The sequence below is a fragment of the Sturnus vulgaris genome, chromosome Z, assembly GCF_052056855.1.
Source record: "Sturnus vulgaris isolate bStuVul1 chromosome Z, bStuVul1.hap1, whole genome shotgun sequence".
Classification (NCBI taxonomy): domain Eukaryota; kingdom Metazoa; phylum Chordata; class Aves; order Passeriformes; family Sturnidae; genus Sturnus; species Sturnus vulgaris.
Genome location: NC_142283.1, coordinates 67,211,992 through 67,231,089, shown reverse-complemented (window position 1 = coordinate 67,231,089; position 19,098 = coordinate 67,211,992). Strand labels below are relative to the sequence as shown.

The window sequence follows — 19,098 nt, the reverse complement described above, 5'->3', positions numbered from 1 at the left end:
TAGTGTAACATATTCATAGTATAACATTCAAGTTAATTACTTGAATATTGAGAAACGGGGTAAAGTTGGGAAAGAATTACGATTTACAAGTCAATATAAAAATAATCAATCCTTCCTTCTTCCCTTCTTCCCTAACCAGGTAAAGGAAAAAAACACCCTAATCTTTCACAGAAAGGAATATTTTCTCACTCTTAATATTATATTATATTATATTGACTGCTATTTCCTTCTACTTATCTACAGGACATAAGCACAGTAATTCTAGTCCAGCTTGGATAATTGCCACCTGCTATATCTGTTTGGTGTGAATCAGTTTTCTCTTGCTAAATCTGTAACTTGTGCTGTATTTGAACAGAAAGTTTGAAGCCCAAAACTTAGTTCCTTGTTTTTGTTTCTCTCTCTCTTTTTTTTTTTTTTGGTTGTTGGTTTTTTTTCGTTTGTTTTGTTTTTTGTTTTTCATCTATTTAAAGTGGGAATTTATGATAATTACTGTATAAAGAAAGCAGATTGTGTGTAAAATCTGACTCTGGAATAACTTCATGCCTTCACAGCTAATTTTATACAGTCATCATGAACATGGTTGCTATTGTAATGAGCTTGCTCTGCAGTTTCATATGGAAAACTGCTAGAAACCCAATCCATAATGCAAGACAGCAGAACACTTTATAGGTAAATTACCCACAACACAGCAATAAATCAAAGACAGTCCCATCTGTCATTTCAGAAGCAGTGGGAGTCTATTACAGTTTGGCACAGGTATGATGCAGCCGGGTGGAGAGCACTTGGCTTGCACAGTACCTGCTGCCCGGAGGGACCAATCACCTTTTCAGAAATGAAAGACAAAAATCACCAGCCCGATTAGCCCAGCAAGACTGGCCATAATGAGAAGCTGAAACACAATAATGAAGTATCAGGACAAAAGAGGAGAGCAGTCTAGTGAGAACGTTCTGACTAATTTACATTTCTCTCCAAAGTCTTGCCCTCAAACTAAGTATAATATTCAGTCCAACCTCTAGAGAATAAAAAATGTTTATTTTTTTAATGTTGCATCACTATGGGTGAGTAACTTCTGATTTTTGATTGGGAGAGGAAAAATGTTTTTTTTCCATACTTTTTGCAATGCTATCTATTATTCTTTCTCGTTTCAAAAATTGTGAAGTTCAATGTCAGTATCAGAAGTATGTGCAGCAAAAATCCAGGTAGTCATTATAAATAAAAAACTGATAAAGATGAGAAAGTGAAAGCAAGTGACGGCAGTGAAGGCCTTATCATGACACAATGAATATTTTCACGTTGTGAATAAGCTTCTCCTTGCACAGCACACACTGGTTCTCACGGCTGAGAACTTACATATTCATTTATATGTCAGTGGGTTGATTTCACGATGGCCTTAATTATGCATCAAGTTAAAAGATGCATATAAATAAAAGAATTAATGTACCTACAAGTTCTATTATGTGCACGTTCTATCAAATAACAGGAGGCGTCCTGTGAAATAAAGTATCTGAAAAGATTTTTCTGAGATGTTGCTGTTTTTTCCCTTTCAGAATGTTTTCCTATTGAGCAATACCAAGCTTTTAATAGCTTTGTTTTAATAAATCTCACTGCCTTCTGCAAGGACCAATAAGACTCACAGAAGCCAGGAATACTACATATATCCATTTAGCACGTGACCTGATGTATGCCAAAACAGCATAAGATTATTCAGAAATAATCCTAAAGGCAACACTTAAAAACCCTTTTCTTACTATAAGGCACCCTGGACTTTCAAATAAAACCACAAATCTGTGAATTATGGTTACCAGAAACAATCCACAAATACTGTGGTATGCAATGACTCTCAGTAATGCCTAAATATTTAGGGAATAATGAATTTTCTTGTTCACAATACTGTGATGACTACAGGGCTTTTGATAAAATCAACACTTAGTCCTGAGGTCCTGACATTGTACAAAACTGTTAGCAAGTCTACTACTTGTGGCAAAGCTGAATAGGATATATATCTGTGTAATCTGATGAGAATTTTCTAAAAACCTGCAAGACTAGAGGCTATGAAAAGGTTTTACTTTACTTTCCTGTTTTGTGTTTTTGTTTTTATTGGATTCTTGTTTGTTTGCTTTTGTTTTGATATTGGGGTTTTTGGTTGGTTGGTTGGTTGGTTGTTTTTTTCAAGTAGGTATAACTCCAGGATAAGCCACCCCTCATTTTCCAAAATAAATAATTCCTTTGGAGTGGCAAGTATACTGTAGCAGTACTGCATAGAAAGTACAAGATTTATCTTCCAAGTGGCTCATCTTCTTCAGCAGTAACATGACATGACTTACTGCTAAAATTATGTTTTATAAATGAAAACAGGCTATTTTTAAGTAAAGAATCACAGAACATTTTTGTGTTACAGTATTGTCAGGCTTGATAAAAAATACTATCAGCACCAGAAAAGCATTTAAAAAACGATGAAAAAATGTAAAGCATGGGAAGCTACTGAACGTAGAAACCAGTACTTAATGAGTACTTTGCTGCTCAGATCAGACCAGATCCAGGAATAACATTCTATAATTCCAAGATGAAAGTTCATTGCTTATTGTCCAGGTTGAAGTATATTGAAAGTTCAGCTGTGTGTCTTTATTGGTTTCACTCTATTTCATCTGACTCGAGTCCAGCATGGACATTTGTATTTAGCTTAACATATATATACACATATATGTTAACCATATATACCAGTTAAATACTGCTGTGGTCTTGGGTTTGCCATAGCTCTTCCTTTCCTATGCATTTCCATCATGACCAGAACAACCTTTTCCCAGACTCATGTGGATATACACAAATCCCTGATACTTACAGATGACATAGTCACAAACACCAAAAAATTTCCAGAAATACTTCCTAAGAACTGAAGTAGTTCTAATGAACACACCAAGGACTTGGTATCTGCCTTGTTCCACTTTCAGTTTAACCTCTAAGTGCTTGAAACTCAAGAAAACATGGAAGTTCTGTCTCCCAGTCCTCTAAGAAAGTGCAGAGGTGTCTCTGGCTGAATGAGTGGCTGCCACGCCTTGAGTTGCTCTATGGCACAGCCCCTCCACTGCACCCCAAAACTGCTCAGAGAAGGAGGCTTGAGGAGGTGGCTCCCAGATTTGGAAGGGAGGACCCCAGGTGTGTGGAGGACACACCCCAGCCTCCTGGAGGGGCAGAAAAGGGGGAGCACGTTGCACCCACAGCTCCCCAAGGCACCCCAAGGCACTGCTGCCTCCTGCAATGCATATCAATTATTTCCCCACAGACTGCGTGGGCAAGCTGGATATCCAAACTGGAGCTGAGAGGGACACACTTGAAAAGCTGGGGCAAAGCCTCACGCTGCAAAATCTAAAGCTGCCCTGCTGCCCTAATTCTGTTACTCCTTTTTAAATGTTTCTTCTGATGCCTAAGAAATGAAAGCTGGGCAATCTGAGCTTCAAATCCCAATGCTATCTTTATAAAAGTGCACAATATCACATAATCGTGTAGTAGTTGCTTACTACTTACAACTTGCTAGTTGCTTTGAAATTAAATTTATATACAGTTATTGCTTTTTCTCTGTAAAGAAGTACATTTAAGTTCTTTTCTTCTTTTGAACAGACTGATTTAACTGAAGACATGCTAAAAGGTCATAAATTAAGAGATAAAATAAAAGCAAAATATGGGGTTAGAAAATGTCCTTTGGGACATTGGAGACAACTGTAATTTTTTTCCATTTCCTATATGAATATAATTGAATTGAGTATTTTATGTCTCTCATATTACTTGTAATTGGCAAAACAAGTCTTATTATTTTTTCTTTTTTCGACACATTGTGTGGTTTGAGTTCTATTAGAAAATAAACAAAATATACAAAATGATAGCATAAGGAAAATGGATCACTAAAATAAAATTAAATAATAACCTCCCCAGCTAATACTTTGTATTTTATCAAACCAAATTAACAATCTTTATGCTATGAGACAATCTGTATGCTACTATAAAACTCGCCTCTAGTAGCCTGTTGTTCCTGGATATTTTTTGCCTATGACAGACTGTAACAGAAAATATTAACCTATCTTCAACCATGAAAATTCTTTGACATTCAGAGCATTAAGCGAATATCTTCTGACTAGCAAGTGCCAACATCTAAAGGAAGAAATATTTAACTAATGATCTTCACCTCCTTGTCAAATGACTGTTCATTTTGCCTTCTTGGTTTCACACTAGATTGTTAATAAGTTCAATATATGCATTTATGGTTCTTTCCAGTAAACGTTGTCTTTGCAAAGGCAAACAACTTTGAGATGTGCTGCCTTCCTAGACATTAGAAAATGTCAAAGGTGTTGTCACTTAGAATATTGCTTTTAGTTATTACTGGATTCCTCTTTGACTTACACCAAAGTCAGGAAGGAGAGTGCTAAGATGACCTTGATTTGTTGATTTATTCAGTCCTTTTCTAAGGTAGAATGGTCCGTCAAACCTTATTACTGTAAAGAGATTATGGATTGAGTATGCCTGACTTGGACATCTCTCTCCTTTGTCAGGTATAAGCCTTTCACTAATTGATACCAGGATCTGATATATGTATTAAATCTGAGAGGCATTTTTTTTGTGAGAACATTTCTACTACTTCATCAGAAAAAAGCCTGAACTTCGTCCGAGTGACCAGAATGTATCAAAGCATTCTTTTTTGTACCACTCCTCAGTGTGTTTACTGCCTATCTCCTACATCTGATGGCTTATAATCACTCTTAATTTTCTCTGATACAATTTGGTTTTGGCCCATAAGAGTAAACCTGTGGAGCAATATTTGCTTCCTTACCATGTTTTGATTTCTCTCAGATTGCAAGGCTTGCACAGGTCAAATTCTTAGATGGTGTTTGACATTTGGCTTAATGAATATCACTTTTGTCTTCCTGAGTGTAGTTCTTCCATTTTGAACTATGTATGTTCTAGTTTTGCAAACCTTGAGCTTTGGAAGGATCTGAATTAAGGAGATTTCAGCAAATATTTTATTTCTGGCTGCTTTCAGTGTGAGAAGGACCAGAACTTTCCTTTAATTGGTTGCATTCCACAAATACATTTATTATATTATTCAGAGAAGAATCAAATAACGACCTTTTTCTTACCTCCACTATCATTCTATGTTGCCTAGCAATTCATGTTAATTTCATTATTTTACATGATTCTTACAAGGAAAAAGAATGGAGCTAATAAACATAAAACCCTAGATACATATGTCTAAACCAAGAAATTGATCCTAGCCCTTAAGTCCAAAAAAATAAAAAAAGTCTCACTCTCCTGATGCAAAAATGTATAATAGAGTATATTAAAACTCTCAAATCTGTAGCTAGAATTTAATGTACTTTTTCTCAAGTGTCAGTTACATGAAATAGAAAGAATTTTTATCTGGCAATATTTTAGAAAATATTATGACAAAATGGGTACCATCAAATGGTCTTTGAAATGCCCATTTATCTAGTTTGCAGAGTAAAGAAAAACACAGAACACTCTTTAAGAATCTGTAGTAATGACTTACAATTCTTATGCTATAATCAAAGATTTATTTTAAAATATGATTAAACTATGATAAAGAAATGGTTTAGAATGTACAGACAAGTCTGTAACGTTTTTATAGTTTTTATAGTTGATAATATATATCAGGGTCCAGGGTCTCAGAAATCAGTAGAAAAAATGCTTTATTCAAGACATCCTTTATCTCTACTCTTAATAACCAACATAAGAATAGCTTCTAGAAAATAAGAAATATTTTTTTCTAAAGCATAGAAATATGCAATTTCTGGCTCATTTTGTTAAATTTCTGTTTGTCAATGCCATGCTTTTCTTTATCTCTGAAGTCAGGAAACAAGTAAGAAATAAAAAAAAAAAAGGAAAAATGAATGTGTTGAGAATTGCAGGAGCTGAAAAATGCCAGATATTTCTATGCTAATGTTTAATAAAGCATGTGTATAAAATCACAGAAAAAAACCAAATAAACAAAAAGTTTTGTTTGTATGTGCATAAAATCAGAGAACAAATGAATAAACAAAAAGTTTTGTTTGCTGTTTTGCAAAAAGATGAGAAATGCAATACTGCTTGAGTGCCGCTGGCTTTTAATATACAAAACAAGTGCACATGAGACTTTACTCAGCACAGCTTAAAATACATGGATATCTTTACACATGTACTATATTTCTGATGCTCAAAATATTGTGATATACTGCAGGAGCCAGCAAGGTCTGAGGATCATGATTAGGATGAGATTTCAGGTAAATAGTGACAATTCTTCTGATTTCTTAAATCTGTGTATACGTGTGTGTATATATGTTGACCCTAACTTCTAATGAAACTGCAGTCATACTTCATGTCCATGGTTATGATATTTCAATCCCACAGCTTCCTAGAAATGTCCCATTTGGATAAAATTACTTCCCTTTCTGTTCACAGAATAGGCCCAATGAGCCAGCTGAGTTAGGTAGCCTACCAAGATTAGCCCTTTGACATTATACTGAGATGAATAAGGGGGTTTCACATGGTCACTGACAGAACTCATTTGGTTTTAATGATCACCTCTACTCTCTAAACCTCTTATTATCACTTTTACTTTATGACACTACAGTATGTGAAATTTCTTGCTTGCAAACTTATTTTGAATAGCTGTTTTCTTAGCCACAAGCTAATTTTTCTGTCACTGAACTTACAGCTCAGCCTGTACCTCTTCCTGTCTCTCATATATCGAACCCATGATCTTGTTGCAATTTGAGCTTAACAAAACTGCATATAAACCCTTCTTCACCCACACATTCTCATTTCCTCCCTCTTTGCTTCCTTGCGAAGAAAATCCCCCAATCCATCCTATTTTTCCCCCCTCTTTCTTGCCCAGCAAAGTCAGGTCACTCCCCTTCACCCTCAGCAGATGCCAGGGTCACCCTCTTGGCTTTAGTCTCTGCCAGGTTTCTCCCTCAGGTCTGGGTTACATCATACTGTGATTTCTGCCCAGTTTGCCTTTCTGGACCTTGTTATGGACACATGCCAAATACTATAGCTCAGGCTGTGTTTCTTATCTGCTGATATGAACTTTGATTTCACTGCTTTGCTCAGCTGACGTCTCCCCTGGCATGGCTCCTCCAGTTCCCCCATTCACTATAATAACGAATTTTGTCATCTTTTAAGCACCTCAGTAATTCTGGACATTCTTTTTGTCCCTTCTTGAAGTTCATTCTGATTCTTTCTTCCTTATGCCATCATTTCTAGCTGTATTTTCCAGTTTCGTACCTTCATCCACACCTGTCTCTGATTTTTATTACACAACTGACAGTTTTAACTAGGACTTACTTCAGAAAGATCCAACCCTGTACCCTCTACATTCATGTCTTTTTAATTCCAATCTTTCATGGAGTAAAACAATCTTCAACTTCCTGCTTCATAAAGAACTCTCTTCCACTAACCTTTCTCTACTTTTCTACCTTTGGCCACAACCTTTTTGACCTTGGAGAGGTCACTGTTACTAAGCAAACAAAGACCTCTTCTGAGCATTTCTCTGAGGAACTTATAAACAAAACTAATTGGTTTGGTCTGGTCCTCATCTAAAAGCCATTCTTTTGACATGTTCAAGGGTGATCCCTGAACTGCACTCCAAAGGAAGGACAGGAAATTGTAAAGACATGACCAAGCCACCAAGGTCAAGGCCCTTGTTCAAGCTACCTAGATCAAATACCTACAGAACATAGCAAAGGGATACAAAGCAAGTCTGAAGCAAGGGACAGTTTTCACAGAAGAGTTTAAAGGAAGTTGAACATCAAGAACTGGTGGCTCTCTAAGCAAAGTAGGTTCCTACAAAAATATACTGAACTCATGGAGTGTTCTGAACTCTTTGTGTTCAATGACATCTACCACAGGATTCACACACTACTAGATTATTTCACACAAAGTCATACCACCTTTCCAGAGTCAAAACATCCCAATAATCCATTTCAGAACTTAGGGAGTTATGAGACAACGAGTTACCTTCTCCTGGTACTGTCGTCGTGACGAATCCAGGGACTGAATGAGGGCAGTGGCGTGGCCAACAAACATGGCATAGCAAGTGGCCCCCACGATCATGCTCAGCATGGTGATCCAGAGGTCGGACATGCTGACGGGGGCGCGGGCTCCGTACCCGATGCAGAGCATGTGGCTCATGGCTTTGAAGAGTGCATAGGAGTACTGCTTTCCCCAGGAATCGTTCTGCAAGAAAAGAGACAAGTGACTGAGCCTGCGAGCAGCTGGAGAGAAAGCCACGCTTGTACCTGTTCAGTGGGATCACAGACTGCTGCCTCTGAAAGAGTAGTCTGGTCATGTATCCTGTGTGTTTGAGAAGAGGCATTCCTTCTAAATTAACTGCTAGATAAAGTGTCAGGGATTCTGACAGATAATACCTATCACAGTGAGATGAAATAAAATTAACTATTTTTTATACATGATTATATTCTTAAATGTGGGTGCTATCCTAATTACAACGAGACTAAAGGTCAATTTTATTTTACAGCCCATGGTAGATGGATTAGAAAGAGTTGAGTACTCAGACTTATCAAGCACAATAAAGTCATATTTTCTTTTAATATGCATGCACATACTCCTGTGGCCCTATTTCTTTTTGGGATTGTGAATTTTAACACACAACCATATTTATCTTACTAGCTTCCTTTCACTTTTCAAGGACAGAAAAAAAAGTATTATTTATTGTAATGTCTGCTTATCCTGATTTTTTTTAATTTTGGTTTTGTAATATTGTCTTTATGCTGGAATAATCTCAGTTGAAAAGAAGTCTGCTTATTCTGCATCATAGCAAACCTATGTTCATAGTCACAGTCTGTGAAAGTCAGCTCAAAAAATAAAGGTGATGCCTAGGTCCTGCATTTCTGATGGGCAGCTACCCCTTCCCAGTCTCTCTGGTAGATTAGAAGGACATAACTTCTTGCTCATTAGCTTTTAAAATTGCAAAGATGTTGGCAGCATCCTCCCTTCAGCTTTACATAAAGACCTTCAAAGGGGCTCCTCGTTGCAAAAAAGCAGACACCTTAACACACTCCAAAAAAGCCCTGGGACTCCTTGTCAGATTTTTCTGTTTTCCAAGCCAAAAGAATGAAAGAACAAGGAGACAAACAGTGCTTGCAGGCACGCAGCACACATGAGAAAACACAGTATTTACCACAAGGAGAAGTGACAACAAATTCAAAAATGAAGAAGGAGGAACTGGGATGACAGGAGAAAGATTAGTCAGTTACACAGTAGAGTGTCTAATGTACAGGACCAAAAGTAATAAACTTGTTAACACAGATCTTCAAACTAGCAGTACCATTTATACGCAAAGTTTATGTATGACATAACAATATTTGTGTCTCTCTTCTACCGATATAAGCTGTACTTCAATGCTCTAATTTCTCAAAAAGCTGCAAGCTTGCTCTCTTGTTATTTAAATGCCAAGGTTACTAACTATCCTTGTGCTTCACATCTATTAAAATGATCTTTTCTAGACCTCTATTCGCCTAAATAACTGGTAACAGAAAATAAGCTGCCAATTGTTGTATTGCAGATGACACAGTTAGTAGTTATTTACTAATGTAATGATTTAAAAATTAATGGTTTCTCTGTACTTAACACTTGTTTCATGTTGTAAGTCAAATTTTTTCAGATTCATGAGCTGTTGCTTTTTCACAAGCTAAAATTTTGTGTAATAAAAATAGATTAGGAATAGGCTTTGAGTCTACACTTAAAAAAGAAAAAAAAAAAAAGAAAAAAGAAAAAATATCATAGATAACTGGAAGCCAGGTAGGTTTCAGTGACTGATAAGGAAGTACATTTCCTATTGTTTCAGGCCTTCAAAAATACTCAAAAAATGAATTAATTGAAGAAGCTTCCTCAAAAAATCTCCAGTTCAGGATTCAACTACCCACTTTGAGCACAGAAGCTCCTTGTTTTTGGGGTCACTGCAGATACTCTAATGCAAATTTCTCAGGAAAGCAACTTAAAAAAATTAAGGCACTCTTTATTTTGAAGATGTTTTCCTCCAGGTGTCGTTAAATTCCTTGTGCAGAAATAACTAATGAGGAAATTTTTGGAGGCCCATATAAAATTTTTAGCAGTCATGCTTTATACAGATTATATTGGGAAAAACAATAAACTGCATGCTGAATGAAATATATCTAGAGTCTTTCAAGGCTACAAGTAGAGTTATTAAAGCCACAGTATTCACAAGGTTGTAACATCAAACTTTCAGTTCTTGTAGGGCTCCACAAAGTGGATCTTGCTCCTTAATTTAGAAGCATAACTATAACAACTACTAAACAAAAACAAAAGCTAATAATGATCCTGCCTAGGAATATTTTCCATCATATCCTTGGTGTGATGAATCTCAATTAAAATACTTTCTATAAAACTATATTTTTACACCAAAGTCTCCAAGTTAATCTGAACACTAATGGATTTTATTTCTTGACTGAGATACTTTCAGGTCTGTGAATCACAGTTTTAAGTAAAATACCATTGTTTTAAGAAAGAATAAGAAAATGGAAGAGCAGCAAGAAACAAAATACAAAGAATATTTCCTACTAACAGGGTAACAGGATGAGTGAAAAATAAACACTAGTAAAGAAGTACTAGCAAAAGGGAATAAGTGGCAGTAAGAGTTGTAATGAAATAAATATAAGAAAGAACTAAAAATTTAAAACAAAATAAACAAAAGTACATTTAACTACATATCTACCCTTCAGATATCTATATATAGATATATAGATAAATATAGATATAGATATATAGATAGATATAGATATAGATATAGATGATATAGATAGATACATAGATAGATATGGGTAGATACAGATAGATAAAGATAGCTATAGATAGATATAGATTAGATATAGATATAGATATAGATATAGATATAGATATAGATATAGATATAGATTAGATATAGATATAGATTAGATATATAGATATAGATATAGATATAGATATAGATATAGATATAGATATAGATATAGATTAGATATAGATATAGATAGATATAGATATAGATATAGATATAGATATAGATATAGATATAGATATAGATATAGATATAGATATAGATATAGATATCGATAGATGGATAGATATATATAGATATATGCACCGAAGTGTGATCCAACAGCTCAGACAGTCACAACTGCACCTGAATCTAAAGCAGAGGTCATGGTCATCTCAAATGGCAATTTTTTTATACACAGAGCATCAGCTTTTACTATGTAGCTTATTACAGACCACGTTATAGGCTAGGCTAGGCAGATTTCAGGCATTTGTGAATGGATGGTTCTGAGCAGCAGGTCCTCATACAGGTAGAAAGGCTTTACCAAAAGGAGAAAAAAAAAGAAAGACTGACAAAGCATCTGAATTCAACTTGGATTTGTCTGAGGATTTTGTTGCCAAAAATAGCTCGCCAATGTGTTTTTGTTTCTTTTCTTCAGTAATTATGAGGTCTTGTAAAATCAGGTGCAAAAAATTGGTCTTTTTAGTTTGCATGGGGTTATTTTTTTTAAATACTGGTCAAGAAATGCCATTTTGAAGGGTGCAGATTTCAATACAGTTGCTTTCACTGTTCAATGATTTATTCCATATATAAACCACTTAAAAAGAACATTGATTCTAATGTCGAATCCTATACATCATGTGTGTTACAGCCAGTGTTACTAAATGAAATAATAATTATTAATTATTTTCCTATTAGTGTTATATAACCTAAGGGTTTGGCAGGAATAACACTAACTTTGTTCCATTGAGAGGGGTTGGAATTTTCCACAACCTTACTCTAACCTGCTGCTCTTTCCTGTTCAAAGGCGAGGTGTGACCATTTCTCTGCTAGCCTACAGTAGTATTTTCTTTTAATTAGAAGTAACTTTTGCACCTACATCTTGAAATTTTTTTATAACACATTCACAGATAGTATCCCTGAGTTAATAAAAGACCATTTTATGAAACAGAATGTCCTGGTTTTATATCGGTGTCTTTTCTTTAATACAATCTTAAATAATAATATTTATATAATTACACATTACATGTTTCCCAAATTACTATATTCTGTTTTTAATATACAGATCAAAAAACCCCAACAACAACAGCAACAACAAAAATCAATCTGAAAAAAATTGCCTACCAATTAATAAAAAAGGACATTTAATTTCTTAGTTGACAATGGCTTGATCACTGCTTCCAGATTAGCAGTAATCGGTTTAAAAAGTTTTAAATTAAATGACATCAATTTGGAAAAACTATTGAAGACTTTAACTGTGAGAAACACCAAAGCTGTTTATCCAAGGATTGATTACATAATCTAGCTGGATGACATTAAAAAATCGTCACATTTGTGACAGGAACAGTCACTGATCATTTTCCATTAGTTCTGTAACTATATACATTAACTTCACAGTTATACTGAATACTACATTAATTCCAGGGCACTTCTGACCTTTAAAAATCTGTGTCCAAGCCTTTTCCTTCACCAAAGGATATTATGGTTTGTCCCATAATTTCAGATAAGACTGCTACAAATATCTTTTTGTAATACTATCTTTTCACCTCAAAAGAAATAAATCACAGATAGGCCACATGGCACCTTCTAAGGGACAACAATAAAAGTAAAATTATTTTTCTAAGGGGATTAAAAAAGGGTTTCTATGTTACTATATAATCTATGGAGGTTTTCATCAGGAAATTTTGTTGTCATACGACAAATCAATTCCACTCCCATATTGTAGTCATTCCCTCAGGCACAGCTTATCTTCCCTCAGCCATATCCTTGCACTGAGATATAAATTGATTTAGAAATCTCGTACCAAGGAGACTATTGCACAGACAGTAATGGTTTCCTCATTTTTGCCTCAGTCCCTTTTTTCTTTCACGTCACAATTACTGCAGGTGTCACAGAAATGGGTCCGTCAGTTTGCAAGGGCATGCTTTGCAATCATGGAGCAAAGACTGGCTTAACAGTTAAGAGAAATGGTTTCTACAAGGATTTTGAATTCATCCTCATTCTCCCTTCAAAATTGTAGCAGAAGTGGGAAAGTAGCTCTCTCTCTCTGAAAGAACTTGTCTGATCACTCAGACCCCAGTCTTCTATGCTCACCATTGTCTTCAGGTTCTTCTGAAAGTAAGTAGTATCTGAAGGGGGATCTTGACAGGACATAGACAGTTTGTCTCTATCCTAGTAAATTAAAAAGTATCAGAAAGCATTTCCAAGCTCTAGAACTTGGTTCACACGGTTTCACTTTCAGAAATGCCCCTGGTCTAACACTGGTCCCAGAGCAATCTCCCAAGCAACAGCAGTTGTGCTTTGGAGCTGGTTTAGCTGAGGAACTCTTCCTTCTAGGCTGCTGGCATGAGCTTGTCCTGTGCTGAAACCCAAAAAACATTCATTCTATGGACACAGTAGGTAGCTCCTAAACCAGTCCTACCCCAGTGCCCATCAAAATGGGACATTTTGGAGGCAGCTAGACAGTCCAAAAGTAAGCCCCCTTGTTTTAGCATTGTCACAGGAAGTCATTGCACAAAATGAATATAAAGTGAGGGTTTGAGAGATTTCAGAAAGCACAAAGCATCCTTGCCTGCATGGTGGCAGAGACTGTAACACAAGAGTGGCCCTGAGGAAACATCTACCTAAAGTCTGGGGGACATGAACTACTGCTGATCAAATTTGCTGTAAAAATGAGTCTTCTCCATCAGGAATTCAATCAAACTGTACTTATGTCTTATATAGCCATATATGGTTATGTAAGTTATAGCTATATACTTACTTGCAAGTCATTATTTTCAACCATTTCTAGACAAGTTCTTAAATTGAAGAGTTACTTATAATTTAACTAATCAAAAAGGCATGCTAAGAAAAGGGTATAGATGCATGTTAGCAAAATTTTTACCACAGCAAGAAAAAAGGCCATGTGATCCTTTCCCTGTGTCAACTAGTTATGTGCACGTAATATGGCAATAGAACTGGGCTTCTGTACTGAATCTATCATTTCCTCAGTAATCCACAGATATATATATACATATACAGATTTATAGTTTACATGCTTTTCCATCAGGAAGCTACATAATTTCCTGCCCCTGGTATCATACAGCACCTTAGAATTACACATTAGTTAAAATCTCAGACAGGAAATTGGAGCAAAATATCATCTCAGCATTTCAGCTTTTAAAGAAGTTTGAATTCACAATGAATAAACAAGTTGGGTAATGGGAAAAGTGTCCAATATTTACTGTTTCAAAGCTCATGTAATGGTGAATGCACGAACATGTAAAACCTCTAGTTTGTATCACAGCTATTGCTACTATGAATATCTTGTTTTCTAAAACTAGTAAACAAAGGCAAGGTGGGATCAGACTTGGAAGACTAAAACTTCCAGTGTTCTAAAATTCTTTAGAAGTGCAAGGAAGAGGAGCCTATTTTAGGAAGTGTGCAAGCATGTATGATTTAAAACAGAAAAACCCTGAATCAGTAAGCTCAGTGAAATAAGCAGATGTCTTCGGAAACTTCTGAACATTTCTCTCAGCTGATACGTGCACAGATAACAGATGGTGTAAGTGACTCAGCATATACTTTCAAGAGCAGTACTAGCAGGAAAAGAATTAGAAATTGTTTGGCATTGCATTCCACAGGAAAAGAAGTTTGACGGGAGGAGCAATGACTAAATATTATATATTTACTCTGTTCAGAGTAGCTACATGACTTTGCTGTCATTACAGCTTGCTCATTTTTTGGTGCTCTGGCTTTGGCACTAGCCATCAAACAAAAACAGTGTAGCATGGCAGATCTTTCCTTTTATTTTAATTATTTTTCTTGATGCAGAAAATACCGAACACTTATCTGCCAATACACTTCTCCAGTGAGAAAACCTCCTTATGAAATTTATCAAATAAATTAAAAATCTGATCAAGGCAGTTGGCTTTTACTTTCCTTTGTCATAATGCATTCAAATTTTGATTATGTTCAAACGACTCTGATTTTTTATCCTGAAATAAACTTAAGTGCCATTGTTTACAAGGGACTGACTGGAACAGATATACACTGCCTGGCAACGGGAAAGTATGTTCTAATCACAGTAAGTACTGTGTGGTCACAATAAGTGATTACAAGTGTATCTACAGGTTTCTTCTGGGCAAACAATGCCTCTTAAAAAGAAACACTTTCTTACAGGAAAAGAAGAAAGAAAAACCCAGTGCAATGGCATATCTAATAGGAGAATACATAAATCCTGCAAGGAAGCATTTTTAATGAGGAACTTTGTTCATGAAATAGCTCTGTTCAGGAGAGGAAAAAATTCAGCGTGCACTAAAGACAAAGTATCTCTTTGTTCTGCTCCTTTCCTTTGGTGAAAGGAGCTGGATATAATGTAAAACAGTTTACTTAACAAGCCTCAAGTATTGAATCAAACCATTTATGAAATGCTTTTACAATGCAATCACCAAGAAAAGCTTTGCATTTTTAACAGTAGCTATCTAGATAGTCAAGAATAGGCTGATGATAATGTGGTCTTAATATAGAGCAGTTCTGGGAAAGAGTTGAAGGAGTGAAGTGACATAAACCTGACTCGTGACTCCGTAGCTTTACTGAAAACTGTTAGGAAGAATCTACACCATCATAGACAATATTTGCAACCAATTTAGGAAAGGGAATTTGGTAGAAGGAATTCAACCTCTCTACTATGTGAACAACTCAGACTGGACAGCAAATTATGTGAAGCATCCAATCCCAAATAAAATGACAAATGGAAATTATATGGCTTTGGAAGTGGACACTGAGCTTTCTGAGTGCTGTCATCATACTCTTTGACTCAAAGGATTTTGAAAAAAGATTTTGAAGCTACATTTATAAAGGCAGGAAACAACAAACCTCAGGAACAGCAGAAAAAGCTATCATTAGGCAGTATCTAGAAGAACTTGATACATAATTTGGAAAATACAGATATGCACAGAATAATAGTATCCCAATGGTTTCTAACTAAGAATACTTCAAAACACTTAAACTTTTTCCAAGACGCACTTTCCTCCTTTTTCTATTTATAGGCATATTCCAGTTAAATATATTTCCTTCTGTAAATATCTTTAAGAATGTATCCTAAGGAAAAAAAAATAGTGGATTACAGTAGATTAAAATGGTCTAATATGATCTACTCACAAAGAGACTGAATATGTTTTAATCTGCCTAAAAATGAATCAAGGTAAACCAATAGGTACTTTGACACAGAGAATCACCATAAGGGTGGGATTGGGATTTGTGAATTACTGAATCCAGTGCTTTAAAAATCAGGGTTTTTTCTCTAGTAAAATGGTGCTTGGTACTGTATAGGCTAATTCAAGTATTGTTCTGCTTAGTCTAAGGATATAATTCTTACCATGTTTTATTTAAGTAATCTGTTTTTTAAGGCAGAGGATCAGTGCTGCTTTTAAGTATTTTTTTTCACTTAGCTGGTAGTTTTCTTGTCAGTTTTTTGGTAAATGTCCTAACCTGATGCCTTTGAGACTCTAGCTTGCATCTGGTTAGTTTACAATTCTACAGAAAACTACCTTACTAAATATCTGAGCCCTCAAGAGGCTGATCTGCATTTTTGGTAAATCACAATCCTTCATCAAATACTACGTCCTACAAAAAGCTGTGCATTATTTTATTAGGCAGTGACAGCAGGAAGCAAAATAGTTCTGCAGCTGAAAACCTATTTTGGCTCTATGAAAAGAACAAACCTCAGTGTCAAAGCAAGTAGGCTGAATCTAGGTCAGAGGCTTTTTTCTTCTGAGAACATATCTGAGTTTCCTGATGACCTTTTCTTAAACTCATATGCCTTAAAACTGCAGGTGCTTACTAGAGTCTCCAAGACTTTCAAGGTAAGATAATATAAAGAAAAAGTATTTAGCAGCCTAAACACCACCCACAAAATGATGTCTAGGCATTAAAAAAAAAAAAAAAAAAAAAAAAAAAAAAAGACAGACTTAGTGACTCACAAAGGTTTCATTTCCCTCCTCTGGCAGAGGGAGGTTAATCTAAATCATAGAAGAATATAATGACCTTGAGAGTATGAACTTTGAGGGGAAGGAAGAGGAACATGCTCCTCTTTTATCATCCCTGAGGGAGTTAACAGAGCACTCGAGTGATCCTGTAGCATTCACCCAAGAGGTGTGGAGCACACAGGTCCCAGTTCCAGCTGTAAAAACAGGGATTCCTTGCATAGCCATCAGTCCATGCCCACTTGGTCACTCTGGGCTTTCTCGGGTACCATCACCCCAGTGTGGGGTGCAGTGTTGAGGACAGCCATCAAGGTCAGCTTGTCACTGGCACTATGTGACAGCATGTCAGAGTCATCATCCTGTGACACCTGTGCTTCTGGACAAATATGAACGTGCAGTCAAAAAATCATTGGGCATTCTACTAGAAGGAACACATAGTGATAGTTGTTAAACACCTGGACACCAGCTCAGATCCTCAGCAGTGAATTTGTGAAAACTGAAGGAAACATCACCCCATGCTTGCTGTGGTTTGATCTTTCCTAGGCATCTTCCCTTGCTATCCTTGGAAAGGGAACAGGGAAACTGCAAGCAGACACTGCTGGTCCCATCTGGATGAACTTCCAATAGCTCAACCAGTAACTGGGACACATTCAGTTTGTCTTTATATTATTCTTATTTCTCTGTCTAACTTTCTAGCTGCTCAAGCAGGTCCAGAGGAGGCCCACAAAGATGATGAAAGGGATGAAGAACCCTTCCTATAAAAACAGGCTGAGAGAGTTGGGATTCTTCAGCCTGGAGCAGCTCTGGTAAGACCTTTTAGCAGCCTACCAATACTGAGAGGGCTTATGAAAATGAGGAAAAGCAACTTTTTACATGGGCATGTAGTGAAAAGACAAGGAGAAGAGGGTTTAAACTGAAAGACAGTGATTTTAGATTAGATATTAGATATATAAATAAATTCTTTACTGTGAGGATAGTAAGACACTGGAAAAAGTTGCCCAGAGAAGTTGTGAAGTGACCAAGGCCAGGTTGAATGGGGCTTTAAGAAGTCTGGTTTAGTGGAAGGTTTAACATTTTTTTAGCCAACTTGACCTCTAACAGTTCCATAGCAAGTATTTATGAAACAACTGTTTCATCCACAGAACAATGGTAATGCCATACAACTATTTAGAAATGCTTGGAAAGCCTGGATACTTTCATAGACAAACATAAAAAGTAAGAAAGTCTCCTACTGCAATTAAGAGTTAACTCTGCGCTTTGATTACAGCAAGACCTGCAAAATTTTCCTGCAGAGCAACTAAAACATCTATCCAGTGAGTAGTTCAGAGGAACTCAGGTTCTTCAGTGTAGATACTGAGGATAAAACGCTCTGACAGAAATGGGTACAGCTGAGGCAGACAGCCCAGGCCAGAGGACAAACCCTGGGGAGAGGCCAGGGATGTCGAGCACTGATGCTGGAGGGAGAGAGGCACAGCAGGAACACCACAGTCCTCAGCGACGGACAATGGACAGGAAGAATGAAAGTGCATTGCACTTTTTTACTGTTTACATGTGGATGTCTGCAATGACCAGTGGCCTCATCTGTCCTGAGTTTTGTTTGTGAGACCCAGCACTAAGAGGAAAAGGCATCCTAAAATTTCACTTCAGCTGACTTCAGGTACTTCACTTTGATAGCTAAGTGAGTTGGCAGGTCTCCCTAGGCTCCCTACACAGTCAGTAAAAATCAGACTTCTGCAGATGGTGATTCAGAGTAGAATGTTAATGCAGGTGTTCTTTATCACCTCCAGGGGAGAATTTCTTTTTCCATAAGCTGCCCAGGATCCTATTCAGCTAAAGCTGCATCCATTATCTTTCTGAGCTTCCCTACTGGGCATACCTCTGTTTTCACGGATAGACTTGACATCCCATTTCTTTCTAGCTCCAATCCAGTGGAGAAAATAAAACTCCCTAGAACAGCCTCTTCTTTCAAGCTCTGGTTTTATTTTATGATCCGTGTTTTTTCTCTTGCAATCGAACTTTGCAGTCAGATCAGGACATGAGTTTGCCCTTGCAAGTCTGACAACAGTCAGAGGGGCTCTGTAAGAGGTGCTG

The 19,098-nt window shown here is 36.5% G+C and overlaps 1 protein-coding gene across 1 annotated transcript in view; it reads right to left on the bottom strand.

Annotated features, from left to right (window-relative positions):
• Window positions 1-19,098, bottom strand: part of HCN1 (hyperpolarization activated cyclic nucleotide gated potassium channel 1) — a 192,558-nt gene that overhangs the window by 60,260 nt on the left and 113,200 nt on the right. Inside the window, exon 4 of the mRNA XM_014884290.2 lies at window positions 8,005-8,223. Coding sequence (XP_014739776.2) covers window positions 8,005-8,223 — 219 coding nt within the window. The remainder of the gene's footprint in view (window positions 1-8,004; window positions 8,224-19,098) is intronic.